Below are 12126 nucleotides of genomic sequence, written 5' to 3' on the forward strand. Positions count from 1 at the left end.
GCTGCAGCAAGAAACTGGGTGCCTCTCATGTCTAGGTGATCCTTGACTTTGAGGACTTTGGTTTCTTGATGTAGGTGGTCTGTGGGTGTAATAGCTGTGCAGCCTGTGATTATTTTTATGACCTTGTTCTGTATGGTCTGTAGAGTGTTGTAGTGTGTTTTGGTGAGGTCAGAAGCCCAGGCAGGGCTTGCATAATTCATCACTGAACGTATGTATTGTTTGTATACTGTGGTGGTGGTTTCTTTGTTGTGTCCGAATGTTGTATGGGCAAGTGACCTCAAAGCATTGAGTCTTGGTGTTATTTTAATTTTTAATGTTTGTGATGTGTTGTTTAAATGATATTGATGTATTGTATGTTACACCAAGGATTTTGGGTGTGTGTGTGTGTGTGTGTGGTAGGGGAGTGTTGTTTATGGTGAGGTGTGGGATGTGACTGTGTTCTGCTGTCCAGTTTGTGAGAAGAGTCACTGTAGATTTGGTTGGGGCTATTTTGAGCCTGTTTGTGGTGAACCATTCGTGTAGTGTGTTGAGATAAGGTTGAATGATGTGTGCAGCTGTGTTTGCGTTTTGGTGTGTACATGTAAGTGTTATATCATCTGCATAGGAAGCTATGTGTATCTGTGGTGTGTGGGGTGTGGGTACTCCCCTAGTTTCTGGGCTTGGCTGAAAACGTTTTCAAGGACCCGCAGCATCTGAAATCCTGAGGTGTAACACGAGATTAACACTGAAACATGGTGCTATAGTCCTTTAACCTTAACTTGACCCAGATTGCTGTCCTGTTCTAGTTTATATTTCGTGACTTAGTGGCAGAAAAAAACAGTACTAAGGCTCTACATCCTCTCCAAAGCACTTCTTCAATATCAGCATCATATTTAAATGTTGATTTCATTTTATAAATCTTGAGGATGGACAGATGGCAATTTTAGGCCAAGTTATGGCAAAAAGAGCACAGTTACGATGTGGTATGGAAAGGATGTAGAGCCGTAGCGTTGCCTTAGTCCATTACTGTGTCACGAGAAGTAAGCTGTCAAAATGTGGATGACTGGTAGTAATGCTTGGGTCAGACAGGGGTGGGAGAGGCTTGAATGGAACTGATGTGGTTAGACTGTAAAACGATTCTTGTTTTATACGAAAAGAATTTATGAAGGCCTATCTATTACCTCCAGTTCTAAAATCTTCTAAATCTTCTAATAGGTGAATGAAAACAAGAACAGAATGTAAAGTGGGCATCAGAATTTCTATCGCGTCTTCTGCTTTTCTACGAGTTTTCAACTGTGATGGACCTGCAGCAAACAACGCTTATGCCACTGATCTCAGGCCACAAGAAGGCATCAGTGTCAGTGGCCTGGGATTCATTTCACTGATGCATGGAGAGAACAGCAGGAGAGGCGACAGGGCTTTTGATGTCGACTGTACAGTAACGTATTAGATGGGTTGACCTCTGGAGCTTGGTGACTAATTCTCTCTCTCTCTCTCTCTCTCTCTCTCTCTCTCTCTCTCTCTCTCTCTCTCTATCTATCTATCTATCTATCTATCTCTCGTGTGTGTGTGTAAAGGACTTCATTCTGCCAGTAAGCTGTGAAAAATACCCACACGTCTGAACTACAGAAACCCACCACTAAGGTGAATAAAATCGCCTAGAAGCAGCAAAATTAAAACAAAGAAGTAGGCAACGTCTTCTTAGTATAATAGTAGTAGTCTTCTTAGTATACAGTAATAGGAAAAGTGTATGGTAGGATACTTATTGACAGAGTTAGAGAAAGAACAGAGAAATTAGTTGGAGAAGAACAGGGAGGCTTTAGGAAGGGAAGAGCTTGTGTAGATCAGATATTCATTCTTAGATCTTTAGTGGAAAAGTTTCTAGAGAAGGGAAAGAAGTTGTATGCGGCTTTCATGGATTTGGAGAAAGCATATGACAGGGTGGATAGACAAGGATTGTGGAAAGTGTTAAGAATATATGGAGTAGATGGGAAGTTGCTGAATGCTGTGAAGAGTATGTACGATGGTGCGAAGGCTGCAGTGCGTGTGGATGGCGAACTAAGTGAATTTTTCTCTTTGAAAGTTGGGTTGAAACAGGGATGTGTCATGTCTCCATGGCTGTTCAATCTGTACATAGATGGGGTAATAAAAGAGGTACAAGGTAGGGTAGTGGATGTTGGAGTGGCCCTGGTGAGAAAGGATAGTGTTTGGAAACTCCCTGTACTGCTGTTTGCAGATGATACTGTGTTGTTGAGTGAAGACGAAGGGGAGCTGCAAGGCTTGGTGGATGAGTTTGGGAGAGTGTGTAAGAAACGGAATCTAAAGGTGAATGTAGGGAAGAGTAAAGTGATGGTCTTTGAGAGAGGTGAAGTCAGTAAATGTACAGCGAGGTTGGATGGTGAGGAATTGGAAAATGTGAGTACGTTTAAGTACTTGGGTAGTGTGATGAGTAAGGATGGAGGTTTGGAGGGTGAAGTGCTTGAAAGGGTACAGCAGGGAAGAAAGGTTGCTGGTTCTTTGAAAGCAGTGATAAGAAACAGGGAAGTGAGCATGGAAGTGAAAAAGTTACTACATGACAGTATTGTGATACCAACTCTAACGTATGGAAGTGAAGCTTGGACGTTGTTGGAAGGACACAAGTCAAGAGTGAGAGCAGTGGAAATGAGTTATTTAAGAGGAGCCTGTGGAGTCACATGGAGAGACAGGCTGACAAATGAGGATATAAAGGAGCGTTGTGGTGTGGATGTGGATGTGATAGGAAGCGTTATGAGGAACACACTGAGGTGGTTTGGCCATGTGGAGAGGATGGAGGGTGAAAGACTGACGAAGAGAGTGTATGTGAGTGAGGTGGAGGGGGGAAGAGGGAGGGGGAGGCCGAGGATGAGATGGAGGGATGGGGTGGAGAGGTATATGAGAGAGGGGGGTGTGAGTTGGGAGCAGGGCAGTGAAATGGCGGGGTACAGGGAGACTTGGAGGCGATTTGTTTGTGACCACCCCAAACGGGATTGAGGCGTCTGGCAATAGATAGATAGACAGAAGTAGGCAATGGCACTGACCAGAAAGGAGGATGGCAGATAAGAAGCCAGCTGCTGCCTCAGTGCCCACAGCTCCCGCCCCACCACTTGTCTCATACCCATCACGCCTGCAAGCAAATAAATAAATAAAAAATAAATATAAGTCAATAAAATAAATAAATAAATAAAGGTTTATATCTGAGTATCGACCACACGAGGATCTTCAGTTCCTTTGATGTGGGGGGTTTCCTTGAGATGAGTAAAATCGTCCATCGTAAGCTAGAATGCAGTGCGCAGGTGTGTGTGTGTGTGTGTGTGTGTGTGTGTGTGTGTGTGTGTGTGTGCTTCATGTTATTGCTCTTTCCTCCTCAAACGACAGAGTATCCTACCTTCTCACACTCTGTTGTTGTGTTTAAACCTATCACATGAAAATCACTCACGTAACACCTCCCGTTTGTCTCAGCTGCAGAGGTATGTCGGCGAATTATTGCTTATGACTCCCACGGGCTGTCCATCACACCTGCAGAGAAACGCACCTGTACACTGGACCAAGGAGAATCTGTGCACACTCAGCGAGCAGTACCTCACACCACAGACGATGGATACAGAATAGTACCTCTTCATCGTACGTCATGTTTGGCTCCGTGCTTTCCTGAGATGCCGTATGTCTCTTGCAACTATTTCTTTACCTTAACCTGGCCCTTATTTTTGACCTTTTATTGCTTTTTTTCGGTCGTTCTGTGGCAGAAAATGCTACAATACAGCTCTAGATCCTTTCCGTAACGCTGCTTCGTGACTAGCATAATTTTCTAGCGTTAATCTATTGCTATAACAGTGTTGCCACTCCTAGGGTTTTTCTACCAGATCTTGGGTTTATTAGCTCCGACCTTGGAGTCTTGGATCTTTTTCCCTAAATTTAAGGAATTTTGGAGTTTTTGTCAAGTTCATAAAAATTAAAGATTTTCCATGTCCTGTAGCAGCAGTTTAGTTCTCACTCGTGGCAGACGCAGACTTGGATGATTTACAATAACAGTGGCAGGATCTGTTGCTGCCAGGGATACTCTTTAAAATCTGAACCAGTTGCCAACCTCTTCTTGGCAAGAATTACTTCAAGTAAAGGATAGAACAATAAGCCTAAATTTTATACCCTTTCAACATTCATGCGTGATCTGTTGGCCTTGTCACATTCATCTGCCTTACTTGAAAGGATGTTTTCTAAGATAAACATCATCAAAACCAAGCATTCAAAAGGCTCCTAACCAACCCTGTGGCAAACAGAATGCATGCAAAGCAAGCTATCGCTAGGCAGGGGAGGGGGTCTTGCTATAATATTGGAAGCCATCTAAATCCCTGTTTAGCGACATGAAAAGTGGCACGAGTCATGAACGCTACAGAGAAATGCTCCAAATCGGAAGTGGCAACTCTGCTCCCCCTAGACCCGGAAGATGCCAGTGACTGGGAGAAACTTTTTTACACAAAATCACTATTATTACTCCACTCTTCTTGTGTTTTTTTCTCTCCCATGCTATGCAAACTTTCATTTATTTATTTGTTTCTGTTTATTAGTGAAACCGTTTACATCATGGCATTTTACAGTAAGTTAACGTATCCCAGCATAACTTAGCATGATGAAATTCAACCCAGCTTAGGTCTTATTATGGATAGAGATGGAAGCCCCAAAATCTCTCCCTCATAATTGATTACTAACTTCAGTATACAGTAGGACGTATTTCAAGTGTAGGATTCAGGAAGAGAAACTGCATTGAATTTCATTAACTATGCAAGCGTCACGTTAATTCCAGTGTTGGATGTTATTCTGAAATAATACCCTTAGTGGTTAGGATAATTTCTTATACATTATAGCTAGTATAAACCATACTTGGAATTTAAATGTTCTTTTTGTATGCACATATCAAACTTGGATGCTTAATTATATGGTCATTTATTGATGAAATGTCAAATTATGTTTTCACATGCATAGGTCAAACAAAATTAGAGTGACATTTAAGACGTCCATCCTTCCATCCATCATCCAGTCCTACACTGCCCCATGGGAAGCGTAGGAGCCCGGGGCTAGGCAGTTGGTCCCGACATTTAAGGTAAGAGTGACCAGCCTCACTCATCCCTGAGTGGCATTACATGACCAATCAACCCCAACAATCCCTTAGATATAAACCTTCGCCGGCTCAATCCGATTGGAGCGCAATAATTACCCACTAAACCACCAGGTGCCAAAATTTGGCTATATGGTTACCACCCAGCGTAGTACATGGTTTCCTGGTGTACAGGAAACAATTTGGCTTGTCACTCAGTGTAGAGTCACCCACAGCCAGAAGGAAGAGGAAAGAATGAAGGAAAGAAAGACACAGGAGGGAGTGTAAAGTCACCCGTAGGCAGAAGGACAAGGAAAGAATGAAGGAAAGACAGAAGAGGATGGAAGGAAAGAAGGATGGAAGAAAGGAAAGGGCAGACACCCGACAGCAGCACTACATCGAGTGAGTGGATGGTGAGCCCCTCTACCTCCCAGTTTAAGACATTCTCAGCGTAAAACATTCAATCAGCCAATAACCGAGGATGCCGCCTGCTTCACTGCTGTCAAAAGTATTCCTAGTATGCAAATTTCTTTTTTATACAGTATGTCCCTTCATTTGTTTAAGAATATGAAAATGTACAAATTCTCAGGAGTTATGTCACAAATAATTTATGCTGTATGTATGTTGATCTTAATTTCTCTTTATGAGGTCTGTCTAAAAATTAACCAAACTTTTTAAATAGCGGACCAACTAGCCAGCGTAGCCCGATTACGACGGGAGCATTGTGTAGCGGCGACTTTGAGCTTTAACCTAACACAGCCGCATCACGCCATGTCACTTAGTCTTCGAGGTACACATGCTTGAGTGAACGTGTGTTTAGTGCACTTGGCGATTTGTTGCAAGTTGAACAATAAAGGATTTTGAAGAGCAACGTGCCTGTGCGAAATTCTGTTTCAGATTGGTAAAAACATGTATGGATAGGTTTCAAATGTTGAACAGGCTTATAGGGAGGATTGTTTGAGCCGTACGCAGTGTCACAAGTGGTTCCACTGGTTCAAATCGGGAAGAACATCCACTACAGACAATCCCAAATCTGGACGGCCTACCACGTCAAGAGACGATGATCACGTTGATTAAGTGCACGCTGTGACCCGTGAAAATCATCGTCTGACTGTCCGTGAAGTTTCCGAAGAAGTAGGCATCCGTAAGGGTTCGTGCCACACGATTTTAACCGAGAAATTAAAGATGCATTGTGTTGCCGCAAAATCTGTACTGCAACTGCTGACAGATGAGCAAAATGAGAACTACGTCAGTCAGTCAGTAGCTGTTTCATTGTTCGAATGCTGATGAAAGCGTTCTGAAAAATGTCAACAGGTGATGAAACGTGGGTGTACGGCTACGATGTCGAAACAAGAAGGCAGTCGTTGCAGTGGCTTGGAACATCGCTACCGCAACCTAAAAAATGCACGTCAGAGTCGCTCAAATGTGATGTTGAAAGTCTTTCTTGACTGGAAGGGCGTTGTTCATCATGGGTTTGTTCCACGTGGTCAGACAGCCAATAGTGACACTTGGATGCCCTGTCGTGTCTGAGGGAGGCAGTGTGAAGGAAGAGGACTGAGGTGTGGACAAACAAAACCTGGATGCTGCACCATGACAGTGCACCTGCTCACGCGTCGCTCCTTATCCGTGACTTTCGGCGAAGCAGACGACGACTATCATCCCCCAGTCACCCTACTCTCCAGATTTGGTCCTTGCAATTTTTTTTCACCCCAAAGTTAAAGTCAACCCATAAAGGTTGACGATTTCAGATGACAGGAGATAGAAGAAAACTCGCCAGCTGCACAAAACACACACACACACGCATGCAAATGTACTTCGACGAATAAGTGACGTGATGTGACGCGGTTAGTGTTAGACTATAGCTCAAAGTCATCGCTACACAGTGCTGTTGTTGCTATCACGCTACATCGGCTAGTTGGTGCTCTATATTTCTTTTTGGACTGATCTCATATTTATTCGCTGATGTCGAAGGCTTCAGAGAAACCCAGGTTTTAAAAACTTGGTCGTAATAGGCGGTAGGTGGTGGCGACCATCATCGACTCACTTGATGTAATGATGCCTACTTCTTCCTTCAACCTTATCATTCTTTTTCTGTGTCTACCCTCTTCTCTTCCTATTTCTCCCATCTTTCCTGACACTTTATTACTCAACTTTTCGTGAGGCTGTACAATGAGCGACAAGCATAATGGTTTCCTGTAAGCCAGGAAAACATGTACAGCGCTAGGTGGTAACCATATAACCAACCCATACGTGTTCCCTATGTGTCAACAAATGGGTTGGCGGAGGTTTAGTGCCCCTCCCCGTAAAACAAAAAACTCAATGACAAACGGCCATCGCCTACAGGATTATGGCGTCTGACTACAGACAGACCAGAATACTCTTTTATAATGAAACAAATCTTGCAACTTTTGAGGAATCAAGCTTCAAGGTATAGCATTTTTAATCACATTCAAGACTGCTGTATAGAAATCTTTATATAAAAAATTAGAAATTTTCTTTTTGGTTCTGTTGCTTGTTGCATTTTAAAAATCAGTTAAGAAATAATAGTTACAGTGATGCTGTTGGAAATGTTTAGTGGCATTTTCTTGTTGCTGTGGAAGTTTGAGGGACCATAACAGGTAAAAATATGGAAAACAAATAAATTAATATATAAATAATAATAATCATCATCATCATTATTCGGACCTCCTTTCCCACCCTAGGGCAGGGTGAGGAGTAGCAATGTCCAGACAGCCCAAATTTGACCAATCCAATGGATCACGTTTTTATTCGCTCAACATTCTGGCTCTATCTGATATGCCAAAAACATTCACCACGTTCTGTAGATTCACATAAACGTATCCGATAGAGTCAATCCAAACGCTGTCACGTTAAAAAGGGGTGCCAAATCCCTGATCATGCACTTCTCCTCACAATATTCATCCAGCCAGCTCGATCTCGTCAGTCCCCTAGCCTCACCGACTTCCAAACCTCTCTTCCTCACACACTCATCCACCATATCCCTCAACCTTCTCCTTGGCCTACCTCGCCTCCTCCCTCCTTCAAATTCGCTCAGATATACCTTTTTCACCACTCTATTGTTATCCATTCTCTCCACATGACCATACCACCTAAGTACACTCTTCGATTCTGGTGTCCACAGAATTCCTCACTCCACATCTTTCATGAATCACATATTTCGTATCCTATCCACCCTCTGTATTCCACATATATTCCTCAGTAGTCCCATCTCCACTGCTCTCACTCTTCACGCTTCATTTTCATGCCACACCATAGTCTCACATCCATATGTTAAAGTTGGCACAAACACTCCTTCATGTAAGCCTCGTGCAGCTGCAACACTCAAGTCTCTGTTTCTTATCAAGGTCTTCGTTGTACCAGCTACTTTCCTTCCTTATGTCACTCTACTTTCCCCCTCTTTTGCACATTTTCCTCTCTTTTCTATGTAAACCCTCATTACAGTATATCAAACCTTGTTAACCCAAAGTTAGCCATATTTACCCCGGTAAGCCAAACAACCCTAAAAAATATTAAACAAAAGACCAGTTTGGCAAGGTGACGCGGCCGCCACACTGAGCATAATGCCTTTTTTTTTTGGGGGGGGGGAGGGTGATGATTTGGTTTTCTTGATTTTTTACTGTATGAAAATGTTAAACATTTATCTATACAGCATGAAGGTACACACTATAAATGCACACAAAATTTAAATAAAGCGTTAGCATATATAACTCCATCGTGTTTCTACCAAACAATTTTTAGGTGGAGTGGACTGTAGCACCAGTCAAGCAAGGCAGTACTCCCAAGGTGGATGGAAAGTCGATGACAAGGAGGGCTGAGGAGCTCCCGTTTCATCAGCCCCCGGGACTAGTTCCTGACCATCCCCTTTGCTGAACTTTTTCAGCATCTCAGTAACACAGACAGTAGACCAGCATGCTCTCCATCACAAGTTTCTCCAATTGTCAGCACCAAACTACATGCACATTACACACTACACTTTCTTTTCAAAATTAGAAAATAAAAATGGCGTCTAATAACCAAGCCTCGGAGTCCCTAGGGGGGGGGGACCATAAATGCCCCCACCTTCCGCCCCTCTCCCGGTGACGACTAAACGAGCTGCCTGGAACCTCTGTCTCTCTCACTTCTTCTTCATTTCTGCAACATTCGCGACCTTTCCTCTAACTTTCTCTCTGTTGAACACCATCTCTCCTCCTCTAAACCTCACCTCTTCTTAACTGAGACTCAGCTGTCTGAGGCAACTGAGAGCAAATCCTTTTCTGTATCCTCCAGCTTTCTCTATACTCATTTCAAAGCCAAAGGTGGCTGTTGTGTACATGTATGCAACGCCTTATCTTGTTCTCGTGTTCCTGAACTTGATTCTTCTGTCGTTCTCCTGAACTTGATTCTTCTGTCGTTCTCTAAGTATATCTGTGCTGTTTACTTATCCCGTAATCCTACCGACTATGAAAAATTCTTCGACTATCTTACCTCTACGATGGAACTCATCTTATCCATTTCTTCTTTCTCTGAAATCTCCTTTGTAGAAGATTTCAGTGTTCACCACCATCTTTGGCTCTCCTCTCCTTTCACTGATCCACCTGGTGAACAAGCCTACACCTTTTCTATCCTTAATGACCTAGAGCAGCTTGTACAGCACGCTACCCTTATCCCTGACCGCCTTGGAGAAAGCTCCAACATACTTGACCTCTTCTTTACAACTAATCCTTCTCCTTATACTGTTAATCTTTCCTCTCCGTTGGGCTTATCCGATCACAACCTTATCACCTTAACCTGTCCTATCGCTCGGGTACAGCCTGCAGACCCTCCAAAGAAAAGTTGTTTGTGACACTTTGGAGCTGCTGACTGGGAGGCCCTCAGGCAGTACTTCTTTGATTTTCCACAGAATGATTATTGCTTCCATGGCCGGGAGCCATCTGAGTGTGCCTTGTGCATTACGGAGGTTATTCTCTCGGGCATGGAAGCATACATTCCTTTCTCATATCCTTTGACTAATGCAAGAAAGCCTTGGTTTAATCACGCTTGTTCTAATGCTGTCCACAACAAGGAGAGGACCTATAAAAGGTACCGGAGCCAACCCACCACTGAATCACATCTTTTATACGTTTCTGCCCGGAACTGTGCTAAGTCTGTTCTTCGCTCTGCTAAAAATAATTTCATCCGTACTAAATGCTCTCAACTCTCCAGCTCGAATTCTTCCCGCTCCTTCTGACACCTTGTCAAAAACCTTTCTAACAACTTTACCTCATCATCTTTCCCTCCACTTTTCTACTCTGATGACTCTGTAACTATTTTCTCTACTGATAAAGCAGATATCTTTGCTCAGACTTTCTCCTCCAATTCCACCTTAGACGATTCCGGTGCTGTTCCTCCATCACTTCCCACCTCTAACTTCCTCATGGCTGAGATTAAAATTTCTTCAGCTGATGTACTTTCTGCCATCACTGGCCTCAATACTAACAAGGCATATGGGTCTGATGGGGTCCCTCCTGTTGTCCTCAAGAACTGTGCGTCTGTGCTTACACCCTGCCTAGGTAAACTCTTTCGCTTTTGTCAATCAACTTTTACCTTTTCTTCTTGCTGGAAGTTTGCTCTCATTCAACCAGTCCCAAAGATTGGTGACCATTCCCAACTCTCTGACTATTGTCCAATTGTTTTAACATCCTGTGTCTCGAAAGTTTTCGAATCTGTTCTTAACATAAAAATTTTAAAGCATCTTTCCTATCATAACCTTTCTGATCGTCAGTATGGGTTCCGTCAGGGACGCTCCACTGGCGATCTTCTCACCTACCATTCAGACTCCTGGTCATCCTCCTTTCGGGACTTTGGCGAAAGTTTTGCCATTGCGCTTGACATCTCAAAGGCTTTCGATCGAGTCTGGCACAAATCTTTAATTTTCAAACTGTCCTCTAACGGTTTCTATCCTTCTATGTGTGCCTTCATCTACCGCTGTTGTAGACGGCCATCGTTCTTCTCCTAGATCTATCAACAGTGGTGTTCTGCAGGGCTCTGTCCTATCACCAACTCTCTTCCTTTTATTCATCAGTGACCTTCTAAGCTGTACATCTAACCCTATCCACTCGTACGATGATGATTCTACCCTTCACCTTTCCATTCGGGTGTCGCAACGTTCATCTCAGCAGTTACTTCAACAAACAAGGGATGAGGCTATGGCACACCTAATGTCTGGCTTGGATCGTATCTCTGACTGGGGTAAAAATAATCTTTGTTGTTTTTAATGCATCAAAGACTCAGTTTTTACACCAATCAACCCAACAAAATCTTCCACAGGTATACCCACTGATGTTTAATAATATCCAGCTTAATCCCACATCATCCTTGAACATGCTTGGGGTTTCATTTACTCGGGACTTATCTTGGAAAGATCATATAACATCTCTTGTAAAATCTGCCTCCACAAGATTAGGTGTGCTAAGCCGACTCCGTACCTTCTTTACCCCTGCACAGTTGTTGACTTTATACACGGGTTTTATTCGTCCCTGTGCAGAGTACAACTCTCATGTGTGGGAAGGCTCCCCTCATACAGCTCTTCTTAGTGGGGTTGAGTCAAAGGTTTTTCGTCTCATTATGTCTCCTCCTCTTACTGGCTCCCTTCAGCCTGTCTTCGCCGCACTGTTGCATCTTTATCTCATTTCTATCGCTACTTCAATGATCACAGCTCCTATCAACTGTCTGCATGCATCCCTCCACCTCTACGACGGGCGCGTAGCACCCGCTTAGTAGCAAACTCTCATCCCTTTTCTGTCCAACTCTCGAATGCAAGAGTTATATAACCGTTACTCCCAGTTCTTCATTTATGCAACAGGTCAGCTCTGGAACTGTCTCCCTCTGTCTGTATTTTCTACTTCCTATGATCTCCAGCCTTTCAAACGCAGTGTGTCCAGGCATCACGAAATGATCGGATCTTGATTTCTCTCTCTCTCTCTCTCTCTCTCTCTCTCTCTCTCTCTCTCTCTCTCTTTGAAGGAACGGTTTGGTCCTGGCCTTTGCTTCCTTCTTCCTTG

The 12126-nt window shown here is 43.4% G+C and overlaps 1 protein-coding gene across 1 annotated transcript in view; it reads right to left on the bottom strand.

The window, feature by feature from the left end:
- Positions 1-646: 646 nt before the first annotated feature.
- Positions 647-12126, bottom strand: part of LOC145393385 (alpha-L-fucosidase-like) — a 36414-nt gene continuing 24934 nt past the window's right edge. Inside the window, exon 7 of the mRNA XM_080267481.1 lies at positions 647-700. Within this exon, the coding sequence (XP_080123607.1) occupies positions 647-700 (54 nt within the window). The remainder of the gene's footprint in view (positions 701-12126) is intronic.

This window comes from Coenobita brevimanus, chromosome 24, assembly GCF_032717465.1.
Source record: "Coenobita brevimanus isolate Jiangsu-jjx chromosome 24, ASM3271746v2, whole genome shotgun sequence".
Taxonomy (NCBI): domain Eukaryota; kingdom Metazoa; phylum Arthropoda; class Malacostraca; order Decapoda; family Coenobitidae; genus Coenobita; species Coenobita brevimanus.